The 20,146-nt window shown below is 46.8% G+C and overlaps 1 protein-coding gene across 1 annotated transcript in view; it reads left to right on the top strand.

Moving 5' to 3' along the window:
• The window catches only part of XDH (xanthine dehydrogenase), a 60,879-nt gene that overhangs the window by 24,784 nt on the left and 15,949 nt on the right, over nt 1-20,146 (top strand). Inside the window, exons 15-24 of the mRNA XM_054397471.1 lie at nt 2,241-2,425; nt 3,741-3,915; nt 4,356-4,445; nt 5,106-5,275; nt 10,426-10,549; nt 11,581-11,700; nt 14,670-14,766; nt 16,559-16,683; nt 17,393-17,526; nt 19,831-19,918. Of these exons, the coding sequence (XP_054253446.1) occupies nt 2,241-2,425; nt 3,741-3,915; nt 4,356-4,445; nt 5,106-5,275; nt 10,426-10,549; nt 11,581-11,700; nt 14,670-14,766; nt 16,559-16,683; nt 17,393-17,526; nt 19,831-19,918 (1,308 nt within the window). The remainder of the gene's footprint in view (nt 1-2,240; nt 2,426-3,740; nt 3,916-4,355; nt 4,446-5,105; nt 5,276-10,425; nt 10,550-11,580; nt 11,701-14,669; nt 14,767-16,558; nt 16,684-17,392; nt 17,527-19,830; nt 19,919-20,146) is intronic.

Genomic DNA, 20,146 nt, shown 5'->3' with positions numbered 1-20,146 from the left:
CAGGACGGGCTGAGGGAGCTGGGGTTGTTCAGCCTGGAGAAGAGAAGTCTCCAGGGAGCCCTAATAGCAGCCTGCCAGTACCTGAAGTGGGCTATAAAAAGGCTGCAGAGGGACTGTTTACAAAGGCCTGTAGGGATAGGATGAGGAGCAAGGGTTTGAATTTAGAGAAGAGGGGATTTAGGCTGGATGTCAGGAACAAGTTCTTTACTAGGAGGGTGGTGGAACACTGGAACAGGTTGCCCAGGGAGGTAGTTGAGGCCCCATCTCTGGAGATACTCAGTCAGGCTCCACAGGGCTCTGAGCAACCTGATCTAGTGGAGGATGTCCCTGCTCACTGCAGGGGTGTTGGGCTAGATGACCTTTGGAGGTCCCTGCCAAGTCAAACCATTCTATGAATCTGTGATGCATTTTCTTTATAAAAGGAAAACACTGATTTACTTGAAATGCCATTGTATTATGGGGTAGAACTACTGAATCTTTTATCTTCACTTTTTTTTTTTTTTTTTGTATCTAACCTAGTAAAGGACCACAGCTATATTTTTAGGTGGTTTTCCACCTATTTCTGTGTGGTTCTTCTTTCATCTTGTGGTAATTGCAGGAAGCATCACTTTCTGCCAAACTGAGAAACATGCTTGAGGTAGTGAATAGACAACAGCATATTCCTCCTCCCATGTGACAATCATAGGACAGTTTCACAAAGTAAACAAACAGATGTGTATCCCTAGGTCATATGCTGCTCACTGATCTGACAAACTAAAGCAACTTTTGAACTCTCTGCTTCATGGTTTCTTGGCTGATCTTTGTTCACAAACATGAAGTCAGGAAGACTAAAGTTCTTCAGTGGAGGACTGAAGGTGCTGGCATGTGATAGGCAAAATTGTCATTAACTGTGATTTCCTCACAACTGGAAGCAGGGGCTGTGCTAGCACACAGCTAGGTTGGTGGTTTGGACCACAGGATCACAGGATATTAGGGGTTGGAAGGGACCTCTGGAGATCTTCCAGTCCACCTCCCTACCAGAGCAGGACCATAGAATCTAGCACAGGTCACACAGGAACACATCCAGATGGGTCTTGAAAGTCTCCAGAGAAAGAGACTCCACAGCCCCTCTGGGGTGCTTGTTCCAGCGCTCTGTGACCCTCATAGAGAGTTGTAGCTGCTGGTGCTTTTCAAAGGTTTTCCTCCTTCTTTGGAAAACAGCAGAGGATTCAGGGTAGTTGCTGAGCACTTGTATTTGCAGTTACAGATTAAAATTGTCTTATTTAATTAGTCTGCTCTATTCTAGAACTGCAAGATACTTGTTATTGCAGGTCTTTCAGAGTTCAGAGATTTCTGAAGGAAAGGGGGTTAGGATATGATTTTTTTACCCATTAGCCTTCCAGCTTAGCAGCCTGGGAGAAAGAAAAAGTTGTCAAGGAGCTATAAACTTGTTTATGTACAAACAAAATCTATCCTGATTTTTCTTCTCAAGATACAGAAAAAAATGTGACAGGTATGAGCAGATATCTGTGAAACATCATTTCCCACATGCTTCTAGGCTGATTTGATCTGATACACTGGAATTAATCCTTGAATCATGTGGAAACACCCAGCACTGCCTGAACATGTCCTGCTTGGCCCTGCAAGATGCAACTCCCTGGGATAGAATCATAGAATGGTCCAGGCCACAAGGGACCTCCAAAGGTCATCCATCTGACCTCCCCACAGTCAGCAGGGACACCCCCAACTAGATCAGGTTGCCCAGGGCCTCATCGAGCCTTACCTTGAATATCTCCAGGGATGGGGCCTCAACCTGTTCACCCTGTGCAACCTGTTCCAGTGTTCCACCACCCTCATAGTAAAGAACTTGTTCCTAACATCTAATCTAAATCTGCTCTTTTGTAGTTTGAAGCCGTTGTCCCTTGTCCTATCACTGCAGGCCCTTGTAAACAGTCTCTCTACATCCTTCTTATAGCCCCCTTCAGGTACTGGAAGGCTGTTATCAGGTCTCCCTGGAGCCTTCTCTTCTCCAGGCTGAACACCCCCAGCTCCCTCAGCCTGTCCTCATAGCAGAGGTGCTCCAATCCTCTGATTGTTTTCATGGCCCTCCTCTGGATCCTCTCCATCAGGTCCACATCCTTCCTATATTGAGGGCTCCAGACCTGTACACAGCACATCCACAAGAGGTTAACAGCTTGTCCATATTTATACTGCAGAGCATTCCAAGGCAGAGAACACAACAACCTTTTCCTGTCTTCCAGGGTGAATACTTCTCAGCTTTCAAGCAGGCTTCCCGTCGGGAGGATGACATTGCCATTGTGACCTGTGGCATGAGAGTCCTGTTCCAGGATGGCACCAGCCAAGTGAAGGAGATAAAACTAAGCTATGGAGGCATGGCTCCTACAACCATCCTGGCACTGAAAACTTGCAAAGAGCTCACTGGCAGGTAAGAATTATTCTGTGAGAGAAAGGCTATCTGGAGGAGCAGTGCTGAATATTGCACCCTCAATCTTCTCTGACAGCACACAGAAGGAGAAAGGGGAAGAAGTGTAGCTGCACTACTGCAGCAGTCTGCATTTTTGTGTGATGTTTTGCTTTTTCCAGTGCTCCTTAGCTTCAAAGATGTGTGTCAGTTTGCCATTCAGAGGGCTAGATTGGCTCATCTCTTTAAGTGGGCAGAGGCTAGAGCTATGGGCATGACCCACAAAAGTGGTCTTCTTTCAAAGTGGACTCGGGAACCTGCACACTCATCACTTCAAAAGATGACGTTAAGCTCTCCAGAGGGACTTGGATAGATTGGATCCATGGCCAACGTTAATAGGATGAGCTTCAACAAGGCCAAATGCCAGGTCCTCCACTTGGGTCACAACAACCCCAAGCAACACTACAGGCTTTTGGAAGTGTGGCTGGAAAGCTGTCTGGCAGAAAAGGACCTGGGGGCTCTAATTGACAAGCAGCTGAAAATGAGCCAGCAGTATGCCCAGGAGGCCAAGAAAGCCAAAGGCATCCTGGCTGGGATTAGAAATGCTGTGTCCAGCAGGAGAAGGGAGGAGATTGTCCCCTTGGACTCAGCTCTGGTGAGGCCACACCTTGAGTGTTGTATCCAGTTTTGGGCACCTCAATACAAGGGAGACATTGAGGTGCTGGAGCCAGTGCACAGGAGGGCAACGAAAATGGGGAAGGGCCTGGAGAATAAATCTTATGAAGAGCAACTGAAGGAGCTGGGGATGGTTAGTTTGAAACAGAGGAGGCTGAAGGGAGACCTCATTGCTATCTGCAGCTACCTGAAAGGACCTTGTGGAGAGGCTGCTGCTGGTCTCTTCTCATAGGTAATTAGTGATAGAAAAAGAGGGAATGGCCTCAAGTTACAGCAGGGTAGGTTTAGACTGGAGTTTAGGAATTTTTTTTTCCCATCAAGAGTAGTCAGGCATTGGAATGTGCTGCCCAGGGAGGTGGTGGAGTCACCAAGCCTGGATGTGTTTAAAGGTGGTTTGGATGTGGTGCTTGGGGATGTGGTTTAGGGGTGAACCTTGTAGAGTAGGGTTGTTGGTTGGACTTGGTGATGCTGAGGGTCTTTTCCAACCTGAATGTTTCTGTGATTGTGTGACTCTGTGACATGAGCCTAAGCTGAGAGCACAGCTGACACACAGACTATAAACAGAGCCAGAGAGCTTGTGAGGCTGCTGTGTCAGAAGGGCTGGTCTGCCCTGGTGATATTTAGTGCTGAGCAGAGGCTGTGCATCCCCTTGGCTCCCTGGCAGAGACTGGAACGAGAAGCTGCTGCAGGCCGCCTGCCGCTCGCTGGCGGGTGAGATGGATCTGTCTCCTGCTGCGCCCGGCGGCATGGTGGAGTTCCGACGCACGCTCACGCTCAGCTTCTTCTTCAAGTTCTACCTGACGGTCCTTCAGAAACTCAGCAAGAGCCACAGCGGCACTGTGAGTGCTGCTGGGGAAGGCAGATGTGGGGGAGAAGGGGCCTGGGTGTGCTGTCTTGTTTGGGAAGGCGTGGGGAGGGTTCAGATTCGAGCAGAGTGTTGCGATAGCTTCCGGAGCTACTCTACTCCTTACCTGTAAGACAGAGCCTAGTGTGTCTTCCCACTTGCTGCCCCACGGCAGCACCACCATGCTGTGCAAGGATGCTGATCTGTGGATTCAGCTGGAGGGTTCCTGGACTTCTTCCCTCCATTGCATTATGACTGCTTCAGTGGGTCTGTGGCTATTCTTTTCACAGAGCCTGAGCACTGTTCCCCTTTCAACCGGTCAAAGATGAATTTTCTGACTGGAGAATGGAGGATGGAAGGATATCCTGGGCTACTGGGGAATGTGAGAAAGGGGCTAGCAGGGAAAATGACCGTTCTTTAACATGTTTCTGGCAGAAAAATCTATGTGAGCCCATCCCCTCGAACTACGTCAGTGCTACAGAGCTGTTTCACAAAGATCCCATTGCAAATGCCCAGCTCTTCCAAGTAAGTAGCAGTGCCTGCATGACATGGACCCAGGCTTTTCTCTGTCTCAGACTGTGCTTGTCTTCTTGTCTGACTCAGCATGAGCAGTATGTGAACTTACAGAATGCCATTGCTAAGGCTTCTCTTGGGCTCTCAGTCCCTTCCTTGATTTAGGACACAATGTTGTCCCCTGTCATAGCTCAAAATTGTTCCTGGTGTGCACTTCATTAAAATCGTGCTGGGTAGCACTTTCTTCCTGCAGCCAGCTCCATATCCAAACTGAAATTGCTCTTCTCCTTTCCCCATTCACAGCCTGCCTTTCTTTGCATTTCTCAGTCTTCAGATTTGGGATATATCCTCTTCCTGATTTCTCCATTGATGTCCTGTTCTCTTCTGCTGTGAGAGTGGAAGCTAGGTTCTGAACTTGAACCCTTATGTAAGCTGTCGTATCAAACCTACTTCTTCCATAGCAGTTTCAAAACCTGAATCCCTTTTGCTTCATTCTCTACAGCTCCCTTTCTGTAGTCAATCTATCTTGTTTACCTTCCTTTCCCTGGGGTCTGATCCCTCATGCCATTCCCCAGTCTCACTAAAATGTCTCACAGTGCCTTTTGGTCTGCAATCAATGCTTCTGAGTCCTGCGAGTCAAGCAGTAGTAGTCAGTTGTGTGTTTTACTGCAGGAAGTGCCCAAGGGACAGGCAGTTGAAGATATGGTCGGCCGGCCTCTGGTGCATGTTTCAGCAGCCAAGCAAGCTTGTGGAGAAGCTGTTTATTGTGATGACATCCCTCACTATGAGAATGAGCTCTATCTCACACTGGTGACCAGCACCAAAGCCCATGCTAAGATCCTGTAAGTGTTGCACATGAGCTTCAGATGTTGGAAGCAGATCCAGGGAGGTTCTCCTCCCCCTCTACTCTGCCCTGGTGAGACCTCTCCTGGAATACTGTGTCCAGTTTTGGGCTCCCCAGTTCAAGAGGGACAGGGATATGCTGCAGAGAGTCCAATGGAGAGCTATGAGGATGATTGAGGGACTGGAGCACTGCCTTATGAGGAGAGGCTGAGAGCCCTGGAGCTGGTTAGTCTGGAGAAAAGAAGACTGAGAGGGGATTTAAGAAATGATTATAAATATTTGAGGGCTGAGGGTCAAGAGGGAGGGGATAGGCCCTGCTCAGTTGCACCCTGGGATAGGGGCAATGGATATAAACTACAGCACAGGAGGTTCCACCTCAACATGAGGAGGAACTTCTTCACTGTGAAGGTCACAGAGCACTGGAACAGGCTCCCCAGAGAGGTTGTGGAGCCTCCTTCCCTGGAGACTTTCCAGCCCCATCTGGATGTGTTCCTGTGTGACCTGTGCTAGATTCTATGTTGCTGCTCTGCAGGGGGGTTGGACTTGATGATCTTTGAAGGTCCCGAACAACCTATGATCCACTGCCTCGTGTATTTGAAAATGCTGATGGTCGAGTTGAGGGTGATGGAAAGGTTTCAGCATGAGTGGGAACTCCACTGCACACTGTCAGAGGGAGGTGAGCTGTGTGTGTTACAGCTGCCTCTTGGGTCTGCTTCAGGGGGAGTATGAGGGAAGTAATGCTAAATATGGAGCTCTGCTGAAGCATAAAGCCCACAGCCCTTTGTGCATGTCCCACCTCCTATACTCACACAGGATTCAAAAGGAGAAGAGTAGGAGAGCACTCCAATATCTGAGGAGATGTCATTTTAACCACTAACCAAAGCTGGAGTACTGTGTCCAATTCTGGAGCCCCTATTACAGGAAGGATCTGGACATGCAGGAACATGTCCAGAGAAGGGCCACGAGGATGATCAGAGGGCTGGAGCTCCTCTGCTATGGGGACAGACTGAGAGAGTTGGGGCTAGTCAGTCTGGAGAAGAGAAGGCTCTGAGGAGACTTTATTGTGGCCTTCCAGTATCTGAAAGGGGCTACAAGAAAGCTGGGGAGGGACTTTTTAGGGTGTCAGGGAGTGATAGGACTGGGGGGAATGGAGCAAAACTAGAAAAGGGTAGATTCAGATTGGATGTTAGGAAGAAATTCTTCCCCATGAGGGTGGTGAGACACTGGAACAGGTTGCCCAGCGAGGTGGTGGAAGCCTCATCCCTGGAGGTTTTTAAGGCCAGGCTGGATGTGGCTGTGAGCAAGCTGATGTAGTGTGAGGTGTCCCTGCCCATGGCAGGGGGGTTGGAACTGGATGATCCTTGAGGTCCCTTTCAACCCTAACAATTCTATGAATCTATGAATCTACTGCCTGTGTTAGGATCCAGAAAAGATTCTGAGTTTCAATGATTCCTGTCTGCCCTAAGATTTAGGTGCTACTTGCACTGGCTACCCTCAGGCCCTCTGCATAGCAGTCCTGTGTGAGTTAGCTGCAGCTATTAGGTGCAGACCTGTCTATGCTTGGCTGTAGCAGGGTGGGTAGGTCAGTGTTTGGAGGTGCATCCATCTCTGGAAACATCTTGTCCATGCAAGGCGTGGCTGGTGACATCACTCATAACAATAGAGACTAACCAGCTCCAAAGCACCTCTCCTGGCAGCTAATGCCAGCCACATTCTGCTTGTGAGTTTTAATGCTGTTGTATTGTGAGGCTGACTGATCCCCCACAGCAATGCAGTTGTGCCTACATTGTGGTGGCTGTGCCTATGTTGTGGTGGTTCTGCAGGCTCTCAGCTGCCCTCAGCTTCTTTGATGTGGTCATGCTCTGCATGGCATCTCCTCCTATCACCCTCGATACCCTTGTGATGTGCTGTTTGTTCCTTAGGCAATACTTCCTGCCCAGTTAGGCTTCCTGTCCAGAGGTTTCCCACAGTGGTTTGACACAAGAGATGGGCAGCATGCTGGTGATGGATGCACAGATGTAGTAGTTGACTCCCAGATTGTGAAAGAAACTGTTCTGTCATCATCATTAAATTGTAGGTGTTGCAAGATGGCCATTGATGAGTGCTGCAAACTCCTGGGCATTCTTACTGCTGCCAGTGAAGATGGGGACACAGAGGAAGTATCAGATCTGTGCTGATGACCACAGTGTGCAGTATTCAATTCAAGAAAGATGTTGAGTTAGTCAAATGTGTCCAGAGAAGGGCAACAAGGCTGGTGAGGGGTCTGGAGCACAGCCCTGTGAGGAGAGGCTGAGGGAGCTGGGGGTGTTTAGCCTGGAGAAGAGGAGGCTCAGGGGTGACCTCATTGCTCTCTACAACTACCTGAAGGGAGGTTGTAGCCAGGTGGGGGTTGGTCTCTTCTCCCAGGTAACCAGCAGCAGAACAAGAGGACACAGTCTGAAGCTGTGCAGGGGGAAGTTTAGGCTTGATTTTAGAAAGAAGTTCTTCACAGAAAGAGAGATTGGCCACTGGAATGTGCTGCCCAGAGAGGTGGTGGGGTCGAGGTCCCTGGAGGTGTTTAGGAAAAGACTGAATGAGACACTTAGTGCCACGGTCTGGTTGATTAGTTAGGGTTGGGTGATTGGTTGGAATTGATGATGTTGGAGATCTCTTCCAACCTGGTTGAGTCTGTGATTTTCTAGAGGTTGCTGTACAAATTCTCTCGCATTTGTGGTGTGCACTCAGGTTTCAAGCTGTGAGCTTGTGTTCTGCCACAGAGGAAGTATCTCAGTCTGTGATTTTGGCAGTCAACATCTGGCTCTCAGAACTTGCACTTCACATGAGTCTGGTTTTGGCCACCAAGTGCCAATTAGAAGTCATCTGCCTCTATTTCTGACTAAGAGAAGCTGTCAGGGGAGTGTTTCTGAGGCAGCACTGCAGAAACATGGGGAAGTGAACATTCCAAGGAACACCACCATTGTCTTCAGTTCCTGCTCTCTAAGAGTTCAAGAGGGAAAGATCATCCATACATTTAAGGTCTTTTTAAACAGGTCTGTAACAGCCACTTTCAGGAACAGTTTGTATTGGGGTTTCAGGAATCTAAACAAGCATGCTGAAAACATTGCAGCAATATACAGAAGACAAGAAATCATTCAGCTAGCAAAAACAAAGCCACAGCTCTGCTGCTCCCAACAGCCCCCTTGTGAAGCAAGCCACTTGCAGAGCCACTGTCCACAATACTGCAAAAGGAGTTTGACAATCTTCTGCAATATCTTATCATAGAATCATAGAATTGTTAGGGTTGGAAGGAACCTCAAGGATCATCTAGTTCCAAGACCCCTGCCATGGACAGGGGCACCTCACACTACATCAGGTTGTTCACAGCCACATCCAGCCTGGCCTTAAAAACGCTCCAGGGATGGAGCTTCTACTACCTCCCTGGGCAACCTGTTCCAGTGTCTCTTATGAAGTGCTCTGCATAAAAATTAAACTATATTGCACTTTTTAAGTTACTTTCTGGCCTGCTTGTTATCTTATTTTAAATCTGTGTATGAGTCAAGCAGACAACACTTTAGTTAAATACCCTTTTCACTGACTACTAAAGAAAACCTTTCATGAACCTTTTTGGTTTTGGGAACATCATTAGTGTCCTTTTAAACACCCAGCAGCTTTCTTGTGATTGATATTCATCAAGTTCTCCCTGACTTACAGGGTGACAGACAAGGGTGAACCCACAGCAGATACATCACTAGATGATCCTTGAGGTCCCTTCCAACCCTAACAATTCTGTGATTCTATGTCTGCAGTACAGTTTCATGTTTGTCAACAGGCAGGGAGTTTGCGCCTGGAAAGACAATGGCAGCCTGGGCTGCATGAAAAGAAGTGTGGCCAGCAGATCAAGAGAGGTGATTCTGCCTCTCTGCTTTGGTGAGACCTCTCCTGCAATACTGTGTGCAGGTATGGGGCTCTCAACATAAGAGAGATATGGACGTGCTGGAGCATGTCCAGAGGAGGGCCACAAAAATAATCAGAGGGCTGGAGCACCTCTCCTGTGAGGACAGGCTGAGAGAGTTGGAGATGTTCAGCCTGGAGAACAGAAGGCTCCAGGGAGACCTTACAGCAGCTTTCCAGTACCTGAAGGGGACCTACAGGAAGGCTGGGGAAGGACTGTTTAGAAGGGCTTGTAGTGGATGATGGTCAATGGTTTGAAACTGGAGCAGGGGAGATTTAGGTTGGACATCAGGAGGAAGTTCTGCACAGTGAGAGTGGTGAAATATTGGAACAGTAGTGGTTGAGGCCCCATCCCTGGAGACATTCAAAATCAGCTTTGATGTGTCCCTGGGCAGCCTGATCTAGTTGGAGGTGTCGCTGCTGAGTGCAAGGGTGTTGGACAAGATGACCTTTGAGGATCCCTTCCCACCTGATGCATTCTGTGAATCTGTGAGAAATCATGGCACCTAAGGTGACAGTGGACACATCACTAACACCAAAGGGTGCTGAGGGATCTTTAGTACATGTGGTGATTGGTCCAAGTTCAGATATGTAAAAAGATAAAAGGTATATGACACCATATAGTCCAAAGAAGCGGAGTGGTGATCAGACCACCAGTCAGGAGTCAGATCCCAGATGGTTTTAGTCTAATTTGTTGCCCTTTCTGCCTTGGGCTCACAGAATCACAGATTCAGTCAGGCTGGAAAAGACCTCAGAGATCATCAAGTCCCACCTATTACCCAGTACCTAACACCTCCTGACAACAAAACCATGGCTCCAAGTGCCACAGCCAAGTTTTTTTTGTAAAGAAAAATTAAAAAGACAGTCTTAAAACCACCACACCTCCAGGGACAGTGACTCCACCACCTCCCTGGGCAGCACATTCCACTGGCCAATTACTCTTTCTGTGAAGAACTTTCTCCTCACCTCAAGCCTAAACCTCCCCTGGTGCAGCTTGAGACTCTGTCCCCTTGTTCTGGTACTGGTTGCCTGGGAGAAGAGACCAACCCCCTCCTGGCTACAACCTCCTTTCAGGGGAGGCTCACATTCTTGTAACAAACTGCTCCTCTTTTGCACAGCCAGATCCAGGGAACCATGAAAATGTGTTGGTATCTCATACACACTGACCAAAAGCAAAATGAGAAATACTGACACTGCCTTTCCTCCTTTCTCTCTTTAGTTCTGTCGATGCTTCTGAGGCCCAGAGCGTTCCTGGCTTTGTGTGTTTTGTCTCAGCTGAGGATGTTCCTGGCAGTAACATCACTGGCATTGCTAATGATGAGACTGTCTTTGCTGAGGATGTGGTATGTGCTTAAAATAGCTCCTTTTTTTTTTTTTTTCCAATCAGACAGCTCAGGAGATAAGATTTCTCCTATTGCCTAGTGAAATCCTCTACCTAACACAGAGATAAATCCCAACTGCACTCGAGTCAAGAGAAATCTTGTTGCCAAATTCAATAAGGCCTGAGTTCCTTCATCAGTGACATGAGGTTCAACAAGGATAAGTGCAGAGTCCTACATCTGAGAAGGAATAATAAACTGCAGCAATACAGGTTAGGAGGTGATCTGCTGGAGAGCAGCCCTGTGGAGAAGGACCTGGGAGTCCTGGTGGATAAGAAGTTCTCCATGGGTCAGCAATGTGCCCTTGTGGCCAGGAAGGCCAGTGGGATCCTGGGGTGCATTAAGAGGAGTGTGTCCAGCAGATCCAGGGAGGTTCTCCTCCCCCTCTACTCTGCCCTGGTGAGACTGGGGCTTTTTAGTCTAGAGAAAAGAAGACTGAGAGGAGATTTAATAAATGTTTATAAATACCTGAGGGCTGGGGGTCAAGAGGGAGGGGCAAGCCTCTTCTCAATTGCACCCTATGATAGGACAAGAGGCAATGGATGTAAGCTACAGCACAGGAGGTTCCACCTTCTGTGAGGAGGAACTTCTTCACTGTGAGGGTCACAGAGCACTGGAACAGGCTCCCCAGAGAGGTTGTATGACCTGTGCTAGATTCTGTGGTCCTGCTCTGGCAAGGGGGTTGGACTCAACAATCTCCAGAGGTCCCTTCCAACCCCTAAAATCCTCTGAATCTTTGCCCCATGCCCCTCTGCCCTGGCTTATTTACACTATCCCCCTCCTAGCTGCAGGTCATTGGGACAGGCTCCCTCACTCAGTTACTGCCCAAAGTTATTTGTCATAGTCTTCCCTTGATTGGTTTTAAGCAGACTGGTCTGAACAAACAGATGAAAAACTGCACAAAAGGAATAGGTGATGAGAATTATCAAGAGCCTCTCAGCACATAGATACACACACCAAATGATGATGATGATGGGTCCTAATCTTGCCTGTAGGTCACTTGTGTTGGCCATATCATTGGTGCAGTTCTTGCAGACACACAAGAACATTCCAGAAGAGCAGCTAGAGCTGTGAAGATTAAGTATGAAGAGCTCAAACCTATTGTCACAATTCAGGTAAGATGCCTCAGATCTACTTCTGCAGTTAGGTTGGGACTCTCTGATGTCTTGCTAACTTCCCTTCTCACACAGGAGGAGGTTATTTAGCTACAGGTGCTATTAGTCTTTAGAGGTCCAGCAGGATATGGAACAAAGGAATGATTTGTATAGAACTTGATCAGAGGGCTGGAGCACCTCTCCTGTGGGGACAGGCTGAGAGAGTTGGTGGTGTTCAGTCTGGAGAAGAGAAGGCTCTGAGGAGACCTTATTGTGGCCTCCCAGTATCTGAAGGGTGCCTAGAAGAAAGCTGGGGAGGGACTTTTTAGGGTGTCAGGGAGTGGTAGGACTAGGGGGAATGGAGCAAAAATAGGAAGGGGTAGATTCAGATTGGATGTTAGGAAGAAATTCTTCCCCATGAGGGTTGTGAGACACTGGAACAGGTTGCCCAGGGAGGTGGTAGAAGCCTCATCCCTGGAGGTTTTGAAGGGCAGGCTGGATGTGGCTGTGAGCAACCTGCTCTGGTGTGAGGTGTCCCTGCCCATGGCAGGGGGGTTGGAACTGGATGATCCTTGAGGTCCCTTTCAACCCTAACAATTCTATGATTCTGTGTATTTGATGTGGTACTTATTGGGAGTTCATTAATTTCTTCTGTGCTATTTAAAGCTAAACCAAACAAACTAAGCCTTGATAGATACATTGCCTCAAATTTGTTTAAATTAACAAGGTTGCTGTCACTTACATTCTTACCCAGAGTGTGCTGTCAATATTCTCTGGTATGATCCCACTGCCTTCATTGTTCATCATTCTTCACTCTCTGGTTTATAACACTCAGTAACAAGTTGTAAAAAAGCCTCTTTGAGCTGTGCCACTGCATTACTTTTCTGCAGACCTCTTGTCTAGTTTCTAAGCTGATGAAATTACTTTTCAGTTCACTCTCCAACTCTGAACCTTTCCACTGACTGTATGGACACAGCCTTTAAGTGGCTTTTCTCGAAGCTGAAGAAATCAATGCCAACAATTGGTGATCATTTCATGCCTTTTTAATTTTAACCAGAAGGCTTGGTGACACAATTGCCTTATGTGAGAACAAAGGCAAATGACAGTACCCAGTGCAGGATTCACATCTCTCACAAGGACTTCCTTACAAAGAACCTTTTACAAGGATGAGGGGGAATGGACTGAAGCTTGAGGAGGGCAGATTTAGACTGGAAATTAGGAAAAAATTCTTGACAGTGAGGCACTCTGCTCTGCTGAGACCCCACCTGGAGCACTGTGTCCAGTTCTGGTGCCCCCAGCACAAAAAGGACATGAAACTGCTGGAGTGGGGGCAGAAGAGGCCACAAAGATGATCAGAGGGCTGGAGAACTTCCCCTATGGAAACAGGCTACAAGAGCTGGGGCTGTTCAGCCTGGAGAAGAAAAGGCTCCAGGGAGACCTTAGAGCAGCCTTCCAGAACCTGAAGGGGACCTAGAAGAAAGCTGGGGAGGGACTTTCCACAAGGGCTTGTAGTGACAGGATGAGAGGAAATGGACTGAAGCTTGAGGAGGATTGAGACTGGAGATTGCTAAGAAATTCTTTTCAGTGAGGGTGGTGAGACACTGGAACAGGTTGCCCAGGGAGATTATGGATGCCCCCTCCCTGGAGGTGTTCAAGGCCAGGCTGGATGAGGGTTTGAGCAACCTGGGCTAGTGGAAGGTTGGGGGGTTGGAACTAGATGATCTTTACGGTCCCCAAACCATTCTTTGGTTCTACGACTCAGCTATGAAGCTGTTCTTAATGGGAAAAAATGAGAAGCATGCAAGGCAGATTCATTTGTTTGCTGGTCGGTGTTTCATCCCATGTGTTGTGCAGTGTGAATTGTATCCAGCAAGTATGAGGAGGCTGTGCCTTGTCTAGTCCAGACTGATATTGGTGCTGTCATCTGAGGGCAGAGGCTCTGTGTTCTTTGCATGGTTTGTGGCTTCACAAATGATGTGTGAGAACTTTGCCTTTTTTGAGGCTTTGAGGTTTTTATTCAACCAGGGAAGCTGAGAGTGGAGCCAAAAATGTGCATGCCCTTAAAGTTGTTTGTTGTCGTTGTTGTTTGATCACCATGTGGCTTGTTTATTCATTATGGAAAGCTTCTACTTTGGCAAAAGTGAAATGCATTTCTAAAACATTCCCAAGAAAGATTATTGTGCATTAGATCAGAAGCAAGTGATTTCTGCAGAAGTTCTCCTCTTCTCTGACAGATTTAGTTTTCTCCTTCTGGTCTTTTTTCCTTTTTCCTTTTTTTTTTTTTTCCCTTTTCTTTTTTTTTTTTCCTTTCCCTTTTATTTTCCTTTCCCTTTTTTCCCTTTCCCTTTTTTCCCTTTCCCTTTTTTCCCTTTCCCTTTTTTCCCTTTCCCTTTTTTCCCTTTCCCTTTTTTTCCTTTCCCTTTTTTCTTTCCCTTTTTTTCTTTCCCTTTTTTTCTTTCCCTTTTTTTCTTTCCCTTTTTTTCTTTCCCTTTTTTTCTCCTTTCCCTTTTTTCCTCCTTTCCCTTTTTGACTCCTTTCCCTTTTTGACTCCTTTCCCTTTTTGACTCCTTTCCCTTTTTTCCCTCCTTTCCCTTTTTTCCCTCCTTTCCCTTTTTTCCCTCCTTTCCCTTTTTTTTCCTCCTTTTTCTTCTTTCCTTTTTTTTTTCTTTTCCTCCCCCTTCTGTGCACAGACCACAGTTCATGTAAGTTGCAAGTCACAGCTGTGGCTACAGACCTCGAAGTTCTGGGTCTGTAATGTAAAATGGGTCACAGAGCAATCTGAGATTGTCCAGCTTTGGTGTTTATAATGAGATTGCTGTGTTGCCAAAAATCACTTTGTATGGCCTTGAGTGAAGTCATTTGTCTGTTATCATTGTTAGTGTTTGATAAATTCTTGTGTTACTTCTCTTGGGTATTTCTGCTTCTGTCAGAGGAAGCTTTGTTTGCTCTCTGCTTCCACAAACATTTCACTGTATGACTTTGTCTCCTAGGAAGCTACTGAGAAACAATCCTTTTTTAAGCCTATAAAGAGGATTAAGAAGGGAGATGTGAAGAAAGGATTTGAAGAATCTGATCACGTTTTGGAAGGTGAGCATGAGCATTTATGCCTCTTTTAAAATAGGATAGTTTGTGACAAAAGAAGTCAAGCTAGCAGCTTCCTTTTCATGCATAAGACACTGAACTGATGAAAGTAAGGCTTGTGGGACTGAATTGACTTCACATTAAGTTTCAGCCAACTGTTTACATCTTTCATGAGCTACTTATGTATAATTTCAGTATCAAACAGACTTGGATGCTCCCAGCTTTGCCCTGTAAGGACACATTTTTCTCAAGCAACTATTCTCCAAATTGAAATGTGTCCATGAAGAAGTTTTTCCCTATCCAGACCTAGCCTTGGCTGAATCTTATATAGAGTCAGTTTCCTTTAAGCTGGGATAGTACTGTATATTATGAAAATGGGGCATCTGAAAACCAGATCCACCAACACTGGTGGCTGTGGGTGTCATGAAGAATGTGGCACTGCCCTGTAACGCTTTCTCAACATTGATTGTTGGTCTGCCTTTGGGGTTGCTTGGGTTTTGGGTTTCTTTGGGGTTTTTTGGTGTGTTGCTTGTTTTCTTTCAATTGAAATCTTCCAAGCAGTTTGCAGAGACATAGATAACCATAGCAATTATCAACAACTGTTTAAAACCTCTGGGAGTTAGGAAGGGACAGTGCCAGAGCTGTGAACTGGAATATCTGTCAGATCCATATCATTGCTTGGTGTATGTTTCACTGATCAGTAGCTCCTGGGAGGAAGAGTTTCAAAAACCAGAGCTTTGGGGAACTATGTATTTATTGGTAAGAGAATGTTGTACCCCTCTTACAGAACAGAGAAGGAAATGAAGTCAGGTACAGACACAAAGCCTGGTGTGAAGGGATAATGCTCAAAGATCACAGAGAAGCATTCCCCCTTTACCTCCCCAGAGGGGAAGGGGGTAGTTAATTAACCAAAATTCCTAATTCCAGATCTCTCAGTTGTTATCTTTTGATATGCATTCCTCAACTGGCACTTCAAAGGTGCCATAAATCTTGTTAGCTTCCTTATAGAATGGCTCAGGATGGAAGGGACCTCAGAGTTCATCTACTCCAACCCCCTGCCATGGCCAGGGATGCCTCTTGACCGGACACAGCTGCTCAAGGCCTCATCCAACCTGGCCTTGAACACTTCTAGGGAGGAGGCATCCACAACCTCCCTGGGCAACCTGTTCCAGAGTCTTGTATTGAAGAACTTCTTTCTCAGATCCAGTCTAACCCTGCTCTCCCTCAGCTTCAAACCATTCCTCCTTGTCCTATTGCTAATCACCATTATGAAAAGTCCCTCTCCAGCCTTCCTGTAGGATCTCTTCAGGTGTTGGAATGCAGCTCAAAGGTTCCCTTGGAGTCTTCTCTTCTCTGGGCTGAACAACCTCAGCTCCCTCAGCCTATGCTTATAGCAGAGGTGCTCCAGCCCTTGGATCATCTTATGGCCCTGCTCTGGACCTGGTCTGAGAGCGCTATGTCCTTCTTATGATGAGGACATCAGAATTGGATGCAGTACTCAAGGTGGGGTTTCAACAGAGCATAATCAAGAGGCAGAATTCTCTCTCTTGCCCTGCTGCCCACACTCCTCTTGCTCCATCCCTCCTATGGAGACAGACCGAGAGAGTTGGGACTATTCAGTCTGGAGAGGAGAAGGCTCCAAGGAGACCTTATCTAGGGATATTCAGTGCTGGGCAGTGCAAAGTGTTGTCATTTAACACATCTCAGCTGGGCAGCAGCTTGCAGGCAGCACATAATGTGAGTCACCTTCTAACACCAGGGCCACCCTACCTCTGTGTCACCTCTTTCACTTTTCTAGGAGAGATGTACCTTGGAGGCCAGGAGCATTTCTATCTGGAAACTCACAGTACTCTGGCTGTGCCAAAAGGGGAAGATGGTGAGATGGAGCTCTTTGTGTCAACCCAAAACCCAGCGAAGACACAGGTACCATATCTGTGCCCTGATAGCTAAAAGGCATTTAGTTTCTCAGTTTCAGACCAGATAAATGCTTTTTCTATGACTGGTCCTACCTTCTCTTGATTTAAAAAGGTTTAGAGTTAGGGATGGGATCTATAGTTCATACCCATCCAACTGGTGTCCTGAATCTGCTTCTGGGTGACAGAGATGTTTCTGTTGGTGGCACATCTTTGCCACCAGGGATTTTGTCCTTAACCCTTTCTGGAGAGGGTGCCAGCTGCTCAGCAGACATGGCTGTTGAATGGCAGGTCAAAAAGAGAGGCAGTGTGAACACTGACTGTGTATACCAAACCTGACCTCTTGTGAGAGAGGCCACTGGCACTATGGGTGGTCTTTGACCTATTTACTGCCTCACCAAGACTGTCCAAAGGTGAGCAGAATGGATGGAGTGATACCAACATCAGACCCTATGCTAAAGGAGACCTATGTCTTTGGTGGCTTCTTCTCCTGTCAGTCTCTTCCTGAATCTGGTGCTGCCTCCTGAACCACTGTGTGTCTTCCCACACTGGAGGTGAAATACTGGGCTCCATGGTTTCAATTGCAGAACCAATAAAACCTGCACCACTACAGAGTATTTGCACTGTTGCAGTGGTTGCAGGAAGGCCATGTGCTGATAACCTGGTTCCTAACACCCAGCTGAGCTCTGCAGATGTTCTGCTGCTCTCTTTTGCTGTAGGAGTTCACTGCTAATGCACTGGGAGTCCCTTCAAACCGGATTGTGGTTCGAGTGAAAAGAATGGGAGGAGGTTTTGGAGGGAAAGAGACTAGGAGCACAATTTTGACAACTGCAGTGGCTGTCTCAGCCTTCAAGTAAGTCTGGGTGTGGGGCACAGGGCTTTTTCCTTTCAGACTGCCTCTTTCTGGAGCCCCATTTGCTGTGGAACACGTTCAAGACTCATGCCTAGTTACTGTACAGCTTATAGCAAGCCTGGGATTTCTCAAAAGAGATGTCTAATGGGCTTTTAGCTGGTAGGAGGAATTGAACATGCTCAGAGGGGCTAGGCTTATGTGGGAGTGTCAGCTTTTAGTAGGAAAGAGGGGAAAACCCTTTTACTTTGCTGCTCCTTTGTTGCTCTCTGGCAGCTCTCCTATCTCAAATCATCTGCCTCTGCCCTGCACCCCACATCCTTTAAAAATTCCGCACTAGCCACACTTGGTTTGTATAATAGAGGTATGAGAGTCTCTTGCTTGCTCAAAACTCTACTACACCAGCTTTGCACCAATATTTCCCTGCTCTTCCTTGGATTTTTTCCTTAGAATCACAGAACATTAGAGGTTGGAAGGGATCTCCAGAGACCATCAAGTCCAACCCCCCTGCCAAAAGCAGGATCACGTAGGGTAGTCTGCACAGGGATGCATCCAGGTGGGTTTTGAAAGTCTCCAGAGAGGAGACTCCACAACCTCTCTGGGCAGCCTGGTCCAGTGCTCTGTCACCCTCACTGTAGAGAAGTTTCTCCTGTTGAGGTGAAACCTTCTCTGTTCAAATTTGTATCTGTTGTTTCTTGTCTTACTACTGTGCACCACCAAAAAGAGCCTGGCCCCCTCCACTTGACACCCATCCCTCAGATATTGATAGACATTGATCAGATCTCCTCTCAGTCTTCTCCTCTCCAGACTAAACAGCCTCAGGGCTCTCAGTCTCTCTTCACAGGGAAGATGCTCAAGTCCCCTAATCATCCTCATGGCTCTCCATTGGACTCTCTCCAGCAGATTCCTGTCTCTCTTGAAGAGGGGAGCCCAAAATTGGACACAGTATTGCAGGTGTGGTCTCACCAGGGCAGAGATTCTATGAGTCTATTAATTAATGATGGGATGATGTAATTCATTATGATTAGATTTTAATATCCCTCTCACTGATCCCTCACCTTTCCTGGTAGCTGTTTCTCACGATTTCTAGAAACAGCAATGCAAAGAAGCTGTACTAATATACCCAGGAGAAAAAAACAAAAAAAAAAAAAAGAGATTAAAATCTCTATAGCATCTTAGGAAAGGTGGCAGGCCACTGAACAGAAACTCATACTTTGCAAACCCCTAAAAGCTGCTGGCAGTGCTGGATGCATCTTGCAGCAGAGGCCCATTTTGATAAAATACCTCTGGGAGAAAGCAGCCAGAATTAATCTCCTGTACTTAAAGCAGCTTAGTTTGCCCTATTGTGAGCAAACCACCTCCTTTCTCTAACTAATCAGTAATACATGTGCATTTTCTTCTCTTGATCTTTGCCAGCCAAATCACTATTTTATATCCCAGAGGTTATGAAATAACATCTATGGCATTCCTTAGATAGTTTTACCACCCAAAGTGAGGCACTAGGAAGGCAGAATTGCTAGAAATTGAAGATCAACTCCTCCTCTCCTCCTTGACTCAAGGCGAAATTGAAGGTTAGTTAGTACTGTACTTAGCATGATTACATAATTCACATCTCATTCTCTATTACAAGGGGATGCCCTGAAAAATAGCTTGGAAAACAGTGATTGCTCAGTTGTTAGTATCTATCTCTGTAAGAAACTCTCCTGTGAAAAAAGACTGAGGAGCCCTGGGGGTATTTAGTCTGGAGAAGAGAAGGCTGAGAGGGGATCTGTCTATCAATATCTGAGGGATGGGTGTCAAGATGAAGGTGCTAAGCTCTTTTTGGTGGTGCCCAGTGATAGGACAAGCAACAACAGGTACAGCTGGAACACAGGAGGTTCAACCTCAACATGAGCAACTTCTTTACATTGAGAGTGACAAAGCACTGGGGCAGGCTGCTCAGAGAGGCTGTGGAGTTTCCTGCTCTGCAGACTTTCAAAACCCACCTGGATGTGTTCCTATGTGCCTGCCTTAGGTGATCTTTAAAGGGTCCTTTCCAATCCCTAACAATTCTATGGTTCTGTGATTCTATCCTTTTTAATATCTGAGTCTCTGCGAGAGTTGTCACAAACAGGTCCCAACTTCTAAGATCTTAAATATTTTTTTGCTCATTCTTGCCATTTTCTTAAGAGAAAGATATATAAACCAAGCACCTTACCCCTAACTCTCCATTGTCAGTCTGGAAAGCCAATGCCCACCAAAAAGAGGAGGAGTGGCTTGCTCTGTGTAGGAACTGTGGTGTTGCCTGATCAATGTGTCCTTCGACAGAACTGGGCGCCCAGTCAGGTGTATGCTGGATCGAGATGAGGACATGCTGATAAGTGGTGGGAGACATCCCTTCCTGGGGAGGTACAAGGTAGGCAAACAGAGGAAATGGGTGCATGGTGCCTCAGTGTTGTCACCTGAAACACAAATACCCTGAAAAAAATCACTGTTGTTTAACTGCTGATCTTCCCTCCTGCAAATGGATCGGGCCAGGTGTTAAAGTCTTGCAAAAGTTCTTTGGTTTGCATGGTTCCCTCCTTGTGACCTCAGCACAAATACTTCTCTTTCCCTTGGAACTGAGACTGCCCCTCTAGGCAGT

This window comes from Indicator indicator, chromosome 2 (genome assembly GCF_027791375.1).
Source record: "Indicator indicator isolate 239-I01 chromosome 2, UM_Iind_1.1, whole genome shotgun sequence".
Taxonomy (NCBI): domain Eukaryota; kingdom Metazoa; phylum Chordata; class Aves; order Piciformes; family Indicatoridae; genus Indicator; species Indicator indicator.
The sequence above is the reverse complement of the archived record's forward strand: the minus strand, read 5'-3'. Positions and strand labels throughout refer to the sequence as shown.